Consider the following 19,550-nt stretch of genomic DNA (forward strand, 5'->3'; position numbering starts at 1 on the left):
CTGATGAGCAACGTACACTCACCGTGCTAGTAACGGGTTGGACCCCCTTTTGCCTTCAGTACTGCCTCAATTCTTCGTGGCATAGATTCAACAAGGTGCTGGAAGCATTCCTCAGAGATTTTGGTCCATATTGACATGATGGCATCACACAGTTGCCGCAGATTTGTCGGCTGCACATCCATGATGCGAATCTCCCGTTCCACCACATCCCAAAGATGCTCTATTGGATTGAGATCTGGTGACTGTGGAGGCCATTTGAGTACAGTGAACTCATTGTCATGTTCAAGAAACCAGTCTGAGATGATTCCAGCTTTATGACATGGCGCATTATCCTGCTGAAAGTAGCCATCAGATGTTGGGTACATTGTGGTCATAAAGGGATGGACATGGTACCAATTGAGCATCGTTGCAACGCCACAGTCTACCTGAGTATTGTTGCTGACCAAGGGGCCCAAAGAGTGCCAAGAAAATATTCCCCACACCATGACACCACCACCACCAGCCTGAACCATTTATACAAGGCAGGATGGATCCATGCTTTCATGATGACGCCAAATTCTGACCCTACCGTCCGAATGTCGCAGCAGAAATCGAGACTCATCAGACCAGACAACGTTTTTCCAATCTTCTTCTTTCCAATTTCGATGAGCTTGTGCAAATTGTAGCCTCAGTTTCCTGTTCTTAGCTGAAAGGAGTGGCACCCGGTGTGGTCTTCTGCTGCTGTAGCCCATCTGCCTCAAAGTTCGACGTACTGTGCGTTCAGAGATGCTCTTCTGCCTACCTTGGTTGGAACGGGTGGCGATTTGAGTCACTGTTGCCTTTCTATCAGCTCGAACCAGTCTGCCCATTCTCCTCTGACCTCTGGCATCAACAAGGCATTTCCGCCCACAGAACTGCCGCACACTGGATGTTTTTTCTTTTTCGGACCATTCTCTGTAAACCCTAGAGATGGTTGTGTGTGAAAATCCCAGTAGATCAGCAGTTTCTGAAATACTCAGACGGCACCAACAACCATGCCACGTTCAAAGGCACTCAAATCACCTTTCTTCCCCATACTGATGCTCGGTTTGAACTGCAGGAGATTGTCTTGACCATGTCTACATGCCTAAATGCACTGAGTTGCCGCCATGTGATTGGCTGATTAGAAATGAAGTGTTAACGAGCAGTTGGACAGGTGTACCTAATTAAGTGGCCGGTGAGTGTATATGCTCAGTGGAGGCATAATAAACCTGTGAGGGCCACGCATGCACCGGTGTTGCATCTGTCTCCAGCCTCCGCTTAGCGTACACCATGGGAGCTATGCAGCGAAGGGGAAACGCTCTGAACAGCAACCAGTTTTCACTCTTCCTTCTTTCAGGGGGAGGAACAGGATTACATATCCAACTGTATGCAGATACTTGCTGCTGAGTTCCGTTGTAAAGGGGGAATACACCTGACATATGCGTATAAAGGATAGGCTAAAACGAGGTGTGAATGTAGCCTAAGCAGGATATAATTATAATGTACCTAGCATTTAAAATGGCACAAAATAATGAAAAAATATATTACTCTTCACCCATCCCTTGTTACTTCAGTTCTGTCACTACCTGGTCCCCTGCTGCATTTACAAGGTCCTCACACAGGGATATGTGCCCTGTTACATCTAGTAATACACTACAGTGGTCACATGTATGTGTGTCAGAATGTCATTTCAGCAGAAGGAAGTATAGAAGCAGCAAGGAATCAGCTTGACGCATTGACCTGAACACAAACAAACCATTACCACTTTCTGCAAGGACTGGGCTTCCAGTGCTGAAACCGCTTAATTTATTTATTACGTCTGCACCATATACTGCCTTTATTTTGTCTTTTTTTTTATTTAGTTATAACCCATTAATTTGGAAGTGTAAATAATTTATTATAAATAAATAATAAATATTATCTTTTTTTTTTTTTTTTTACTTTGTATTTTCAGCATGCAGCTTGCCGTCGATGTACAAATTTCACAGTGCTTTGGGGGTGTAGACGGTGAAGTTGTTTACATTGATACAGAGAACAGCTTCATAGTGGAAAGACTAGTAGATATTGCCAGTGCTTGTGTTCTGCACTGCAGCCTTATAACACAGGCTCACCAACAAGATGGTATGTATGCCAATAAAGAGCATCTGTGTTTTCTGAGTTTCCAGTTCTGGACTGCCTTACTCATATAGTTTTTCCTGTTCAATGTAATAGTAACTATGCAATTCAGTTTAAAGGGAACCTGTCACCAGATTTTACCCTATTAAATGACCAGCCCTCTCAGGTAGGGTATGAAATGTCCATTCTAGAATTCCCTCTCATGTGAAATCTTGCCCATTTACCTATAAAAAAATCTCCTCCAAAGTCATGTGAAAATGATCAGAGAAGAGTCATTTTCTAAAACGAGGTCATCCTTGGAGGCTGGAGCGGGAGTCTCACTTCAGACATCCCTATCTTCAGTTCTATAGGACCTAGAAACACACTTTTTGTGTCACATTAAAGGAAATCTACCAATTGGAAACTGGCATTATATACCTTATATACCGGCGATCCGCGGCTACCATAATTATGCATGCCCACACGCTGCATCAGGCAGCCTTGTCCACCCTCTTTTTCTCTCTTCCGAGAGCCAGTGACGTCACCGAGCTCTCCGAGATCACGCACCGTAGCAGTGGGCAGCACTGAAAAGCAGGCAGCTGCGTAGGAGAGCTTTGCCAGTTGCCATGCTCACCAAACTACCTACGAAGGAGTCGGTGAAGTCACCGGCTCTTAGGAGGGAGAAAGGGCGGGTAAGACTGCCTGATGCAGCCTGTGCACGTGCGTAATTATGGTAGCAGCGGATTGCCAAGCACCCTGTTTTTTGAACATGGGAGCGCCAAAGACTCATTACCATAATTTGAAAAACGTTTTTTACACCAAAACTGCCGACTTCCTGACCTTCACAAGCCCTGAACCGCTTTACAGCACCTGTCTAAAGGTATGTTTGGCTAATAACGCCGGTTTCCAAGTGGTAGATTTCCTTTAAAGATAAGAATCTCATCTCATCAGACTGCTGATAGGATACAACACATAATTTAAAGCAAGCTTTGGGTAAAAATCAAACTTCTATCTTTAATTCTGTAGCTCACAAAATCACAAGCCTGATGCAATCTGAAACATGAGATCCTTATCTTAACATGTTTTTAGTTACTTCAGATACCACTGGTTCTATAGTAACGCTCCTCCACCAGCTTCAGAATTTGACTAATCTCATGAAAAATATGACCCATCTCAGTTTTGGATTTGGCCACTTTACCTCATGTTTTTTGTAATGTGTATGTAAGGGTGGGGGGAGATGAAGGCAGAATATAAGGCAATTTATCAAATACATCTATGAAAAGTTCTGCTTTCTTCATATGTAAACTGAATCTTCCTGTCTTTTACCTCATCAGCCAGAAATTCTTGACCATAAAATGGTTGTAGATGGACGGTCATGTGATCTCCTCATTGTCCATGAAAAATCGCCCTGCTAGGACCTTGATCTTATATTCCTGAATATCATAAGTTCCTGGCAGGTTGATTGTTCATGGACAAATAAAGAGCACACGATCGTCCCTCTACATCCATTTTATGGTCAGGAATTTTTGGCTGATGAGGTAAAAGACGGGAGGCATCAATTTCCTTATCAAGAAAGCAGTGTAGAGATATTAATAAATGTATACTGGTAAATCGCCTAATACGTTACCCACACACACATACAGTTACACAGATGACAATAAACATGTAATCGTCTTGTATTTGTTTTCCATGGCCTAATTCCTTCTAAAATCAACTTTTATAATTATGCTAATAAGCCTAAATGGCTGGGTGGTGTTTTCAGAGCCCCTCAGTGGTACAGTTTCACAGGCTGTTACAATGAGCAGCAGCACTTCCTGCTGCTGCTAGATTACGTAGGCAGAGGGAAAAGGGAGAGAGATGGGCTGAGTGAGATAATAAATAATTATAAAACCTAATTAAATTGTTAACATCAAGTTAAAGTGGTATTCTCATCTTGGCATTCACATTTAATTTAATTCATCTGCCATATATATGTAATTACTTCAAGTAATCCATAGATGTAGTCATATGGTCCTATAGAAACAGTACGGCTTCTCTTGGACTCAACCACAAATGTGGTCTTCCAGCAGTGCCCAGGCATGGGCTATTAAGGCGACCGACCTCCTGGATTCAGCTGTCATTACCACAGTGTCATATACAGTACCTCTTGACCATTTCATCTGCAGAAACTATTTGTTTCTTTGCGCAATCACTCCAGTAGTGGTGGTCGTGTCCAAAGACTGTTGTCCTCTTTAGGGGACCATATGACTACATTTATGAGAAATTATCTTCACACGGGTAATTTTATTTTAAAACACATGCATTTCTTCAACTGAATGTTATGGCAAATGAATTAAGCCCCTTCACAATGCGTGACATATTATTAAGTCACATATCTGTTACAGGAGTATGAACAATTGCTAACTAACATTGGCAATTTTTCTGCTTTATGTTTTCAGCATTATTAAAATGCTGAAACATAACAGTGTTATTTCCAGATTTCTAAGGAGATTTCAGAATCTTGTCTTTTTTTGGTGTATCATTTTTGTTTTTAATGAGCTTTGAAATCTATGATATAAAAACCCCCTATGAATCACTCCATTTTCAAATCTGAACCCCTCAAACTATTAAAAACTTCTTCTTTTAGGAAGCTTGTTAACCCTTTGAGAGCTTCATAGTAACAAAAACAAAATAAAGAGGAAATTTAGAATGGTCTAACTTTAAAGAGAACCCGTCATGCAAAATAACCCCCCTAAACTAAATATATTTTCATAAACTGCCATTAGAGAGCATTGCCTCTATCCCGTTCATTGTCCCTCTACATGCCTGTAAACCTAAGCAATGAGGTCCTAAAGCTGCATGCAAATGACCTGTGAAATGTCCAATGAAGCATTAGCATATTCAAGCTGTCCACTCTATTCATGAGTGGGAGGTACAGCCACACCCCCAGTGCTTGACTGACAGCCTGTGTAATGATGTGAGGCTGTATAATGATGTGCTTCCTGGTGCTGGTGGCCACGCCCCCTGCAGCCTGTGTGTGCATGTGTGTGTGTATAGGAGAGATACAGCAGCTCCAGGCAGCCATGTTACAGCAGAACATGTCAGATTCATGTGTAGCTGATGTCTGTGTCTCTCACCTGTATATTAGGAGGATGCAGCATGTCAGCAGATACAATGCTTTACTATACATTACACACAGACATGAGCAGGGGGAGGAGAGGGGAGGGGTAACAGGAGTGACATCACTGCCTCTGACCATGTGACCAGCCTCATTTATATGATAAAGAATAGATGATTTTACAATGAATAATGTATGAAATAACTAGATAAAGGCTGGGATGGGATCCTTGTGAGCTGCTCCAACAGGTAGAGGTGACAGGACAAGTGACACAGACCTGATGACAGGTGTCCTTTAACAGTAATGTGTTCATTTAACACTTAAATTTACACATTTACAAAAGGAGAAAAACCATCTTAACATTTGTTATGCAATTTCTCCCGTGTACAGAGACGCCCCACATGTGGACGCTACTTGTTGTGTGGGTGCAAAGTGAAGCACAGAAGGGAAAGAGGGCCATGCAGCAGCCAGTTTTGCCCTACAGGATTCAGCTTATTTTAGTTTGTTCAAAGGTACACTTTGGGGAGCTATAAAATATTTGTTTTTCCATTAATGTAGCCATGTGATGGCTTATTTTTTGCAGAATGCAAAAAATATCAGTGATGCCATTTTAGTGTGGCTTTACCTTATTGATGAAAGTGAATTAACTTTTTTTGTAAAGGGAGAAGAAAAAACATAAATACAGGCGGTCCCCTACTTAAGGACACCCGACTTACAGACAACCCATAGTTACAGACGGACCCCTCTGCCCACTGTGACCTCTGGTGAAGCTCTCTTGATGCTTTACTATAGTCCCAGACTGCAATGATCAGCTGTAAGATGTCTGTAATGAAGCTTTATTGATAATTCTTGGTCCAATTACACCAAAAATTTTGAAACTCCAATTGTCACTGGGGCAAAAGAAAAAAAATTGTCTAGAACTTCCATTATAAAATATACAGTTTCGACTTACATACAAATTCAACTTAAGAACAAACCTCCAGACCCTATCTTGTATGTAACCCGGGGACTGCCTGTACTGTAATTGAGTTTTAACATTTTTTGGTGTTCACCATATATCCTAAGCAACATGTTATCTATACTGTAGTTGATAGTTGTTTTTTTTTTTGTTTTTTTTTTTTGGTTGGACATGTACTTTTAACAGTACCATTTTGGTATAGATACATTTTTTTTAATTCACTTTTTATTGCATTTTATGTTGGGCTAAATAGGTATAAAATCATAATTATTTTTGGTTGTTTTTCACATTTTTGTTTTTACAGCTTTCATTGTGCGCATTTATTAATGATTTGGTTTTATTGTAGGGGTCTTTATGGACGCAACAATGCAATATATGTGTAAGGTTTGTGTGGTGGGTGATTTTCATTATATGGCAGTTTTATATGTTAACTGGGCTTAGGGGAAATTTATATTTTGCTTTATCTCAAGGATAACAGAGCCTTATATAGCTATGTAAATGGAAATGGATTTTGAGATGCAGAAAGTGAAAAATGGTAAAACCGAAAGGGGCCTGGTCTGTAAGGGGTAAATGTTTTTAGTTTTTTTTGTTTGTTTTTTTAATTACTGGGTCCCCATAGTGGTCTGTGGGATCTGTTATCGTGTTCCCTTATCGTGTTGATGTTATGGGGGCATGGTCAGACCATGTGTGCAAATGAAAAATCTGCTGATCTTTGTTTGCATAAAGTAAATGAAATACTGGTGAGTGGACAATAAAATGGATTAATCCTAAATTGTCCCACTTTTTGGCTTGTGGCACTAAGAAAAAATAAAACTACCACATCATCATTACCAACAATAAGAACTATGGGAGAAAATCATGTCTGTTACCATTATTTCTCTCGGAGCTGTTCAGATGCTGATGCCCAAAGTAGATTGTTCCAATAGGCATGAGTTCATTAGGCCAAATAAGCTTCAATATTATACTTAAAGTATAACCGTCACTTAAAAAAAACTTTTGATATGTTGTAGGGCAGGTGATTTTAAGCCCCTTTGCAATTGGATTAGTTACTCGAATCTTGCTCCTTCCTCTTGTATTCTGCAGCCTTCCCCTGTTGTTATTGACTCCTTAGATTGCTGTTGCTAGGCACATTCCATCTTCACTGAGGAGCTGACTAGATGGGAGAATGTGACACTCCCCCCCCCCCCCTTCCCCCCCACACCCTCTCCTCTCTGCTCTCGGATGATTACCTCACAGCTCAGTGTTCCAGCACTCAGTCATGTGCTCTAACTAAGCCCTAACTAATGTAGTGACCAAACACCTTCACTCTCATCTCTCCCTCAGCTATTCCTACACTTGTATGTAAACAAATAATCCACACACGCACAAGATGGAGAGCGATTACAATCCCTCCTCACCCATTCACCTCACACTCCACAGTGGGAAATGGCAGGTGAGACTCTCCAAGTTTTCAAGCTGTCCCCTCATGTGCAGTTCTGAAGTTTTACATAGGTAGATGCATAGATAGAAAGAAGATGGATAGATATGACTAGATAGAGATAGAGGATATACATAGATAGATATGACTAGATGATAGATAAATAGATAGATGACAGATGGCTATGGTGCCATTGGTCAGCAGCAGGAGCTTGTGATGAGGTCACAGGAGGCAGGCCCCGCCCCTCCATCTTGCTAATTGTAGGTTTTTTTTAGAGATGGAAACCATGGTTGCTGTGGGACAAAAAAAGTACTAAATGAGGACCGAGAGGCAGAATACTTTGAGGAATGATTCCCAGGGACACCTGCAGCAGAATTATGTTTTTTAGGTTTTTTTGCTCAGAATGACGGTTACACTTTAAACTATTTTTAATAACCTAGATATGTATAGTTTCCCAAGATAAGTCATTTATAAATACTTTATACTCTAAGGCATTTCCAAAGTCTCATTCTCCAGAAAACTCTCCTTTTTACCCAAATGGGAATCATGTGGGAAGTCAAAGTGGAAATGTATGTATGTATGTAATGTACATGTTATGTACGGTATGTAAACCTCTATCACAAACCAACTACTTTACACCCAAAAGACTTGATGTATCTGCAAATTAACAATTCTTTGTTGGAGATGCCACAACTACATTGGGAACCTAACTTGCATATGGTGGTAACGGAATGGTCTTTCAGTTGGCCATGATTCTGAGTTTTTTCCCGTGAAATTAAAGGAAATATACCACCAGGAAGAAGGATTTTAAACTAAGTACACAGACATGCCGGTGTGTACCCCCTCTGGTAGGACCCATTCTTCTCTTAGCTTTTTATGCCCTTGTTTTTGCCTAAAAAAAAGTTTAACCTTGTACAAATGACCCTGAGGGGCTTCAGGCTCACTTGCATAATTTGAAAGCCTTAAAAAAAAACAAAACAAGGGCGTAAGAAGCTAATAGAGGAGTGTATCCATCCAGATGGTTCATTCACAAGCATTTAAGTGTGCTTGTGCAATATCCCCCACTGGGGCCTAGCCATTCTTTGGTGGTTGTAGACAGCCGGGGGCCCAGAATACCAGAGTGGCTGGCTTGTGCGGCTCTGGGCACGCTATGGTCACGGTGCTTGGTATTGGACCAAAGGCTAGGCCTACAGCCTGGCAGGTTTCCAGCAGGTGGTTTATGCAAGAAAAGTATAGGGAGAAGCTGATGAAAGGGGTTTCTCCTTGGGGCAACCCCTGAGGTGTATATGGGAATCCCTGGGTGATTAAGGATGGGGAGCCCGTGGTGGTGAAGCAGCCTGATCCAGGGATCACACAGAGGCACGTTGTGCAAATCAACTCATGGTTCTTTATTTGTACTGGAACAGCAGGCAACGGCCTAACATCAACAGCAGAAGGTTCAGCAGGCTGTAAAGCTGGTGGGAGTTAGCTGGTCCACAGGAAGGGTTTCTCACAGCTTTGTAGTACCTTAAGGCTGTGCTGGTGGATGGATCCAAGTTCGGACAGTGGCATCTGCTCTGGGGCTTAGTCTCCTGACTTGCCCAAGATGTCAGGGCGCTGGCCTGGGTTACCTTTGCTTCCTGGTAGTGCTGGTAGTGTGACACTGGCTTGTGCTGCACTCTCCTCTGCTTCTGCTTAGACTGAAGAACACTTGCAAAAGACCCTGTGCTCCCACTCACAATGGGTTTTTATGCTCCCCTAGTGAGGTGGCAGCACTCTCCTGTTAGCTTTCAGCTTACTTTACAATTAGAACAAATTTGTTACAAACAATTGATATTAGCTTGGATTTTTCCCAGGTAATCCTATAATCTATTGGATTTCTTGACAATATTTCTTAAATTATTTTATATTTGTTCATATTTTGTAGATCAGAAGATAGCCATGCAGAAGTTCACGCTCAACAATATACTTTCACACATTTATTACTTCAGCTGCCGTAATTATGCTGAGCTTCTTGCACAAATACTTGTCCTTCCAGACTTTATAGCCCAACATTCAATGGTAAGTTGTCTGCCCCACACTAAATCTATATTAAATAAATGCATACAGTGATCCATAAAGCAGTGCAAGGGGGTGCTACATAGCAGTATGGGGAAATCACAATGCAGACAATGCATTTCTTTTTGTTATGAAGTGTTTGCAGTTAGCAAAAGCAAAATACTTACTAAGGTTACCTAGAGTGGTGCCTAAAAGCATCCTTATCTACTCTTGAAAATGGAGAAAAGACACTTAAGTTACATTGACTCCTCCTTTTTAAATACCAAAGACATTTTTATAAGTTATAACTACAACTATGTTGTTGCTGCGTCTTGCAGTCCAAAAAGCTTTGAGGTGGAATTTTGCTTTTCTGTTGTACTATGTATATCGGGCAGCAGAGGGCACTTGCACATCAGATATCATTTCGCTTTTTCTTACTCTGCTGTCTCCAGGTCCCAAAATGCCCATTCTATCAAAATATTAAAAAAAAAAAAAACATTATTTTCCGTTACAGTGTTCACAGGTAGGAATAGTGCCATTTTTCCATCCATAAATATTTGAATAAAAAAAGATCAAATCGGTCCCAAATAAAAATATATAAAAACGTCAGCACTTGCAGCAAAAAATCAAACCTTACATAGGTCTATACACCGAAGTAGGAAAAAGTTATTGGCCTCAGAATTTGGCAAAATGGCCAATTATTTATTTATTTTTTTTGGTTCTCTCATAGTGCTAGAATAGCACAGGTCCCGGCTTTCTCAGCATTGTATTGGCGTGTCAGTCAGCTGGGGAAGGGAGGGGGTGCATAAATGAATTATCGACAGAGCACCTCACGCTCATTTGCATAGTTAATAAAGCTATTTTTCTATGAAACCGGATCATTCTAAAACATGAAAAAAGAAGGTTATTGCTGTTTGGGAAGGGACTGGGAGTAGTATATATACATCTAGCATCAGATCTGTTGGTATATGTTCTTTAACATGTTATTGTTGTACAGTACATAGTCATTTAAAATGCTGTCTAAAAATTAGCAGTCTGCAGCATGACACATAGTGACGGCAGCAAACAGCTGGAAATTCAAAGTCTCAGAAGACTGATTTTCAAAGTGCCAGCCAAGTCTTAGAGCTATATTGTGATTAAACAGGGGATGTACAAATTATCCACAATATGACTGATGGGGATAATAGGCTTGTGAATTCAGCCAACATAGATGAATGGTGTTTTCACAAGTTACCGTATATACTCGAGTATAACCCGAGACCCCTAATTTTAACACACAAAAAAATGGAAAAAAAAAACTATTGACTCGAGTATAAGCCAAGAGTGGGAAATGCATTGGTTACAGCCTTCCCAGTATATGGCCGACCAGCCCCCTGTAGCATATAGCCGGCCAGCCCCCTGTAGTATATAAACTCACAGAAAACTTAGAGACATCTAAAAGCTAACTTTTAATCATTCCCTTTATAAAATGAGGGACACTTTTGTCCCATATCAATTATGAGAAGGTGTATTCACTGTGTCCTGAGAAAAAAATGGTTACTTAGGCCTCCAATCCAGGACACTGCCTACTCCAAAAATCAAATACACTCTTAATATACGGATTTTGATATTAATCACCAAATTTAATAACATAAATAGTACCTAGACACACTAACCCTACGCATTTTGCCGTATTTTTAATAATATACCGTATATGCTCGAGTATAAGCCGATCCGAGTATAAGCCGAGACCCCTAATTTTACCACCAAAAACTGGGAAAACCTATTGACTCGAGTATAAGCCGAGGGTGGGAAATGCATTGGTCACAGACCCCCCCAGTATATAGCCAGCCCCCTATAATATACAGCACTTTCCCCAGTAGTATACAGCACTGCCCCAAGAAGTATACAGCACAGCCCAGAATAAAAAAATAAACTTATATACTCACCCTCCGGTGGCCCCGATGCGCAGCGCTGCTCCCCCGATGTCATTGCGGCTCCTCTTTGGCTTCCCGGCTGCTCTTCTTCCTTCAGCGTGCTGGGCGCCGCCATTGCTCTTTCCCGGGCGGCGCCTACTATGACGCGCCGCAGCTGACGTCATACTAGGCGTCCATTTTTAATTAATTTTTGGTAGTATTGACTCGTGTATAAGCCGAGGGGATGTTTTTCAGCACATTTTTTGTGCTGAAAAACTCGGCTTATACACAAGTATATACGGTATATTAATTTGTTCATAAAGGTCCATACTGCATCCAGCAATGGATGGGTGTAGTTGGACAAAATAATATTAAAATATAACCATTATCGGTCTTACAGAGGGTCCAGGTGTGCTGTGATATTTTGGTATTCTACCTAGTAAATTAGAGATGAGAAGTGACCTACCCAAGAAGACGGCTTAGATTTTGTTGGTTAAAAAATTGTGACTAGTCAACGTGTCTACGTTATTCCACAATAAATATAAAAAAATCTACATACATAGTAAAGGGAACTCTTTTAACCTTTTTATTTTGAAGTTTTCCCAATTCCCCCTCTTTTTTTTCACAGTTGGTGTGGAATTGGCGTAGAATTCCATTCACATATTGCATTTAAATTATCTCCCTATTTTTCCCTTTTTTCCCACCTCTCCAACTCGCCTATTTCTTATTTTCTTTACGTTATTACTACCAGTATGTTCTTTCCATGACCAAAATAAAATCAATCTTTTACTTTTAAATTTAGAACCTAATGATAATCAAATCGACTCAAGGATTGGATACCAAAAGATCCAATTTATCCAACAATTTCCATCAGTGGGAAAGCTGTAAAAATGAGTAATAGCAGGAGCAATGTAACCCAAATTCCTCCTTCAATTCTTGAAAAGATTTAAATACTCCCTTATTTATTAATAGGTAAATATATTTAATACCACTCACCTACCAGTATCTAAAATCAACATCTGTTATCTGCCATCTCTTATTGGCCAAAATTGGAGTAATAACATTGAACCCCCTATTATCTGATTGAATCTTCCTTATTCCTTTGAAATCTCCACCATAAGATTTAATATTCACCTTTTAAGTTTCTTCCAAGCCTCAGTTTCTAATAATTCCAGAACATTGTACCCATATGGATCGATCCCCAATCTGAAGTTAATACTTTATAAGTTACTATCCCATGTAGCTATATATTTGGCTTGTGATGCGAAATAGTGGGCTCTCCTCTCTGGGACCTCAAATCCCCCCTTTTCATAGGGTAACTTAAGTACTGCCATCTTAAGCAAGGGCTGTTTCCCAGCCAGACCAACTCGGCAAACAAACTTTTAATAATCTTGAAAATCTTTAATGGGATCACAATGGGGGAGCAGATAGAAAGTGAAGTTACTTAGGGACCAATAGCATTTTAAATAATGAAATTCTGCCCATCATGTTAAGTGGGAGTTTTTTTCCATAACTGTACCCTCTTCATTTCCCCTATAATCGGTATAATATTTCTATCCCAAGATATTTTCAGACACATTAATGCCTAAATACCTTACACTACTTCCTGTCACGATATCCACTACTTTTTGAAGGAGAGGCAAATTCTCCATTTTATCCAGAGGTATCCAGGCGGACTTATGCCAGTTTATGCACAGGCTAGAAAACTTTCCAAATTCCCCAAACACCTGAAAGACACTGAAAGACTCTACGGCGAATAATAAGGGCGACAGTGGACATCCCTGTGAGGATCTTCTACCAAGACTAATGGATCTTGAAGTATCGCCATTAACTAGGACTCTCTCTGAGGGATCAGCATATAATACTATGACCCAGGAGATGAAACGTTGCCCAAAATCCATGACCTCTTATATCTGCCACAAAAAGGCCCATTCTAAGGTATCAAAAGCCCTGGAAGCATCGAAAAACAAGAAGATTAGTTGCCTGGGGTTAGATGGATCAAGCTGCATGTTCAAGAATAGTCTCTAGAGGTTATCCAACATGGAACCACCCGGCATAAAGCCATTTTAGTCCAGGTACACCACCTCTGCTAGAACTTTGGGCAAAAGTTTATTATCCACATTAATCAATGAGATAGGGCGGTATGAGTCTACTTTTTCTTGTCCTGTTTTGGGATCATGACGATCAATGTTTCTCTCATTGTATGAGGAAGAAGGCTTCTTTCTAAAGAGAAGTTGCAAACCTCCACGAAATGACCAATCAACTCCTCATTATACATTTCATAAAATTTGAAGGGGATAACTTCCAATCCTGGTGCGTTATACCCCACCTCCCGCTGCCAGGGATGACATCTACCAGGCTTGCTGTCTAAGTCCAGCACTGCTTTCCAGCACTGGCAATCGGGACGCCAGTGTGCCTGTTTCTGTAGCATCATTGCAGCTGACATCCATCAACAGGGTGCTATCATTTTTTAGTTGGTTAGCTATACAACACTATTAGGAAGTGACCGATACCTATAGGAATAGCAGTCTAGCATCACACAATCTTAACTTTGGCTATTCTAATATGTGACCCATATTAGATCCAGCAGACAAATGAAGGTGCCGCGTCATAGTTCTGTGCCGGCAGACTCCGTAGACATGCATCTGCCAGCTAGGAAGCCAAAGACTTGCTGCGGTAAGAGGAGTATGCCGAGGGACAGCGCCGGAGGGTGAGTACTACGTTTATTTTTTATAAACCTGAGTATAAGCCAAGTGGGCCTTTTCAGGACCTAAATTGTGCTGAAAATCTCAGCTCGAGTATATATGGTATAAATTATTATTTTTTGTTTATAATGATATAAGTCTGTCACAAGTTTTTGACCAACTAAATCTAAGCACTCTTCCTGAGTTGTCACTGCTTAAGGAGTAACAGTTAACAGTCATTAAAAAAAACTTTTGATATATTGTAGGGCATGCAATTTTAAGCAATTGGATTAGTTACCCGAATCATTCTCCTTTCGCTACTTTTCAGTAGCTTTTCCCCTGTTATCAGTGATGCTTAGATGGCTATTGCTAGGCACTGCCCGTCCCCACTGGGCTGAATACTGAGCGAGAATGTACATGTCATACACCCTTCTCCTCTCTCCCTGCTCTCAGCTGATTCTCCTCATGTGCTGCCAGGAGCCCTAACTAATGTGATAATAATACACCTACACTCTTATTTCTACCTGTACACCCTCAGCTTTCCCTACACTTGTATATAAACAAATTATCCACACAGAGAGAAGCTGCAGCTTTCCGTACACAGTATCTTCTCTCCCATTCACCTCATGGCAGAGGGGAGAGGAGAAATAATATGCAGATGGATGGATAATAATATGTAGATGGATAGATGATTTAGAAGATAGGTGTGATGAATGCGGGTGAGGTTTGGTACATTTAATTATTATACTCTTCTCTAGTTACCCACAACAAAATGTAGAGAGCATAAAATGACACTTTATTAGATGAATTAAAACAAATACATTTAGAAAGACAACTGGTACAGAAAAAGTCCACCAATGGTGAAATAACTAAATATACATTATACATAAATCACAATAACCTGTATAAAGGTATGAAAGGTATAGTCATCAGAACAAGTAAAGGTATTTGCTTACAAACAATAAAATAGGACAAGGGGCACATACACAGGTATTTACAGCGCAAGGGTGGACACCACCCGACACATGTTTCGCCTTGCTTCATCAGTGGCGTTTGTGTATGTAGGCCTGTGTATGTGTCCCCTGTCTTCTGTTATCCCTCTGGGTAATGTGCAATACTTGTTTATAAGCAAATACCCTGCCTTCCATACCGCTATACAGTTGATAGGTGATCTATGTATCATGTATATTTAGTTATTTGACCATTGGTCAAAGAAAAGTGGGTTAGCTGAAGGAAGAGAGGAAAGTGTATCACCCCAGAGCTTTATGAATAACTGAGGATTCCTAGAAGTTTGTCCAAGGTTGCCAGGTAGAGCGGTAACCCTCATAACCTTCCATCAAAAGTTCTTCTATCGTCTGGAGATTAACTTCATCCATTCCCATTCTACTAGAGTGGGTTTATGAACATTTGACCAATGTGTGAGAATCACTGTGAGGGAAACTGTAAGTAAATTTCTGAGATGTTCTTTCTTAACCACCTTTCTGTTGGTATTGGCCCAAGTCATTACAAAAAGAAACTTGGCAATAGGTAAATGCTTATATACTGTACACTCCAATATAAATGTTAAATCTGTTGTGCATGATTATAAATCTGTGAACATTGTTTAATACTTTTCTTTTTTTTTTTTTTCTTTCCTTTGTGCAGGTCAAACTGATTATTATTGATAGCATTGCTTTTCCGTTTCGACATTCCTTTGATGATCTTTCCTTGAGGACACGCCTTCTAAACAAGTTGGCACAGCAATTAATCGACTTTGCTAATCAAAACAAACTAGCAGTAAGTGCATTATTAACAAGATTTAACCCCTTAAGGACGGAGAGTTTTTTCGATCATTTCTCGCTCTCCAACTTCAAAGATCCCATAACTTTTTCATTTTTCCCATGTACAGAGCTGTGTGAGGGCTTTTTTTTTGCGTGAAAAAATTTGACTTCTCTGTGACGTTATAGATAAGTGATAAAAATCTTAAGTAAACCAGTTACATGAAGTCTATAGCCTGTGCTGTGTGAGCACTAGCTTATCTGCACAGTGCAAAAAGTGCCGAGGACCAGGTGGTGGAAGGGCTGCAGCATGAGGTGCAGAAAGACAGAGAAAGTTCTGTAGAGTCAGACTGGGATGGAGGGACTGATGGGGGACAGAGGAGATCTTGTACCTCACTATTCTGTGCAGGAGACATCTGTATCCACTATTCTGCCATTGCAGCAATGAGGTAATCTGAGGGGTATAGCGTAGAAACTGCTGGATTTAGGTAACAAAGATAATAGGCAAAGTTGTTTTTCATCCCAAGTGCTATTGATTTGTGGGGATAAAAAAACTTTAATTCTCTTTAATTCCCTTATTGACCCATGTATGTACTGTATGCTCCAGTCATTGACATTTATATGTGCTACAGTCATTTATATAGTGTTACAAGTTAATCTGATGAACAAAAGTGAACTAAGAGGCCTGCACAGCTGAGTGGTATGATTGGCCCACTCACTGCTATATGCTAACTTTTTACTTGGGTCCTTTGTAGCATACTTCTTGTCTGAATTATTACAGAAGTTAATCTAATGTAAAATGCCCTAGGTGTACGATTTAAGGAGTAATCCTTTTATAAAATTGATCTCAGTTGTGATGGGCCAATTTGGGAAATTGGTGCCAGGGATCAAAAAAGTCGCTAATCTCTGAGCTAAGATGGGGGTCTACCATCTTCTCATTCAAAGCTGCTGACAGTGTTAGGTATTGACCCTAGATAACCATACCTCTGAGTTTGTTGTTAGTATCAGCAGGACTATGAAAACAGCAGTTAAATTACAGGATTGTAGTGGACATATTAAACTGTGGTACACTGTTTTGTGTGATCTCACATCACAACCAGTCCCTTCTGTTCTGTCTCAATGCTGGACAGGCTTATAGTTAAATATTACAGCAGGGGGATGGTCTAGAAAGCAGTTTGAAGACATATCTAAGAACACAGTATATGTCTATAGATGCGGTCATACGTTGGGAGCTTTCCTGGCAAATCCCCAAACGTCATGTGAATGTAGTCTAACACTGTCTGTAACTTTGTATGAGCAAAATGTTATTTTTCACCTATTTTTGTGTATCTGCCACCAGCTGACCACAGATAATTTGATAGATGGAACCATTTTGAATATAAAACCTTTATCAGAGAATGCGGATTTGAACTAATAAAATAGTGTGGGGTTTGTACCTTGGAATCCCTTCTTTCAAGTACCTTGTATGAAATAAAGCTTTCCTGTGTATTCCTGCTGCAGCATTGTAGAAGTATAAATAACATGTACTTTCTGCCCTCCTCAAAGCCTCCTAAGCTCTTCTACTGTGAATTGCTGTTCTAACAGCCACCTAAATATAGCCAAGCTGTACCAGCAGGCAGCGTAATGGCTTCAGTGCTGGAGGAGTTAACAGCATGATATGCCTGATTAGCTAGCTAATGTGGAAGATATAAAAAGGGCCATGCTTATGCATAGCTTCTGTCATTGCGCCAGTTCAAATACATTTTAGCTGGGAACAACATGCAAGTCGCCTTGCCTGATTGGGCTTTTTGGATTCAGCAGATGCCTTCTTTATTCCATTACTCTTCCACGTTCAGATTCTATTTTATTTGTATAATGTATTTATTGTTCCAGCGATAATAACCTGGCAGGTATACAAATGAATTGTGCTGAGGTCTTAGCGGGTTTAGCTGAGACCCAAGGAAATCATGCAAAATTGCATTCTCATAATGCCCGTCTGCTGAAAGAAACTAAACGCCCATTGCTTCAACATATTACATGCTATTTGCACAAAAGAAAAGATTTGTGTGATTGACACGATCCTTGGAGACACTTGCTTGCACATTGCTTGTTACAACATTCCACAATTGAACATTAAAAACGCAAATAAACACAGCTAATAGCTTCCTATTGAGGACTGTTCACATACTACCTTGTGTGGGGTGTGTACATAGATGCTGGTCAATATTTGGTATTATGTAAATTTTGGTTTTGTACAAAATATTCTTGTTTACCTAGTTTATTTAATAAGTATGCATCTGCAATTTTTTTCTTAATATTAACACCTTAAGGACACAGCCCCTTTTCATTTTTGCATTTCCAAGACGGCAGTGCCCATGCACCACTGGCATTTAAATGTTCAATATCCCTAATTGGTGACGCCACTGTTCACGTGTGTTAGCAATGGAGTTTTGCTGCATTATGCAGCAAATACCCAGGGTGTATGAGGAGCCTCTTCATTTACCCAGTGCCGCTCTATGACATTGGGGAACTCATAGTGTGGCAAGGGTTTAAAAGCTGTGGCTGCAAACATCAGAAGTGTCTAAGTAGGTGCACAGTTTTATAAAGTGTTAGAAAAAGTGCTACTGAGGAAAAGTGGTACAAATATATGTGCATAAACATTCTTTTTAGTGCAAACATAGACCAAAACTGCCATAGATACAATGAAATATCTGGGCCATTGGCTTTAATAATCACACTATTTGTGTAAACTCCTTTTGCATTCTCATTTACGTCCTTTCTCCCTCTCTTGTTAAAACCTTTCAGCAGAGTACTATTTTGTGGCGCTTTAAAGGACAATTTGTGGTATGTGAAATCTGTCTGCTTTGTGAGATTTGCATGCGTGACTTGACTGTGAACTAAAATCTGAGCTGACTTCAGCAACCTGAACCATATGAAAGGCATTTAATTTTTCATGTTGTTTTTGTTTTTTTGTTTTTTTTTAATAGGTGGTTTTAACAAATCAAATGACCACAAGGATTGGAACAAGTGAGTCACTGCTTGTACCAGCCCTAGGTATGATACTATCTTCAGCCGCTTTTAACTAGATGAGCATATGCATTCAAAATATTGGCTAAAAGATTTTATAATGTTAGCTGACTGATTCTACTTTACTGCAAGCCATTCATCCTCAACAGCAAAAAAATGTCTCCCAATCCTCCAATAGTAAAAAATATGTTGTACTCATAGAGCTCCTTTATCCTCGTCACATGTAAAATATAAGAAAAGAAACGCATATACTTGGGCCCCATTCACAGAACTGTATGGGGGCCTATCATCTGGCCGCACAATTTGCGGCCAGATCATGGCACCCATATACGTCTATGGCATCTGGTCACACCGTGACTGAGCTCACTTCCCCTCCATTCTTTACTCGGCTGTGTGCTATGCTTACGATCTGGTCCGAGCGAGCACATGGTCCTGTGAATGAGGCTTTAGGAACTTATTTTTATTTTGCTTCTGGGGTAATCACTTTTGTACTTTAGCACTTATTGCTTAGGCTTTTTTAGACCATGGTGCCCAAGCAATTTCTTTTAATTGTTGCCTGTGAAAAGACATAAAGTTTTCTTTGTCCAATAACATAGCTATTTGATTGTTTTTTAAAACTTTTATTA

At 40.2% G+C, this 19,550-nt stretch overlaps 1 protein-coding gene across 2 annotated transcripts in view; it reads left to right on the forward strand.

Annotated features, from left to right (window-relative positions):
• Positions 1-1,990: 1,990 nt before the first annotated feature.
• LOC140118408 (DNA repair protein RAD51 homolog 3-like) overlaps positions 1,991-19,550 on the forward strand; it is a 37,895-nt gene continuing 20,335 nt past the window's right edge. The window contains exons 1-4 of one of the 2 annotated variants that reach the window (XM_072136279.1): positions 5,617-5,703; positions 9,473-9,606; positions 15,806-15,937; positions 18,885-18,951. In XM_072136279.1, the coding sequence (XP_071992380.1) occupies positions 9,487-9,606; positions 15,806-15,937; positions 18,885-18,951 (319 nt within the window). In that variant the 5' untranslated portion in view covers positions 5,617-5,703; positions 9,473-9,486. Of the gene's footprint in view, positions 2,122-5,616; positions 5,704-9,472; positions 9,607-15,805; positions 15,938-18,884; positions 18,952-19,550 lie in introns of those variants that run through there. The other variant, XM_072136280.1, reaches the window with a different exon arrangement.

Source organism: Engystomops pustulosus, chromosome 2, assembly GCF_040894005.1.
Source record: "Engystomops pustulosus chromosome 2, aEngPut4.maternal, whole genome shotgun sequence".
NCBI classification, from domain to species: domain Eukaryota; kingdom Metazoa; phylum Chordata; class Amphibia; order Anura; family Leptodactylidae; genus Engystomops; species Engystomops pustulosus.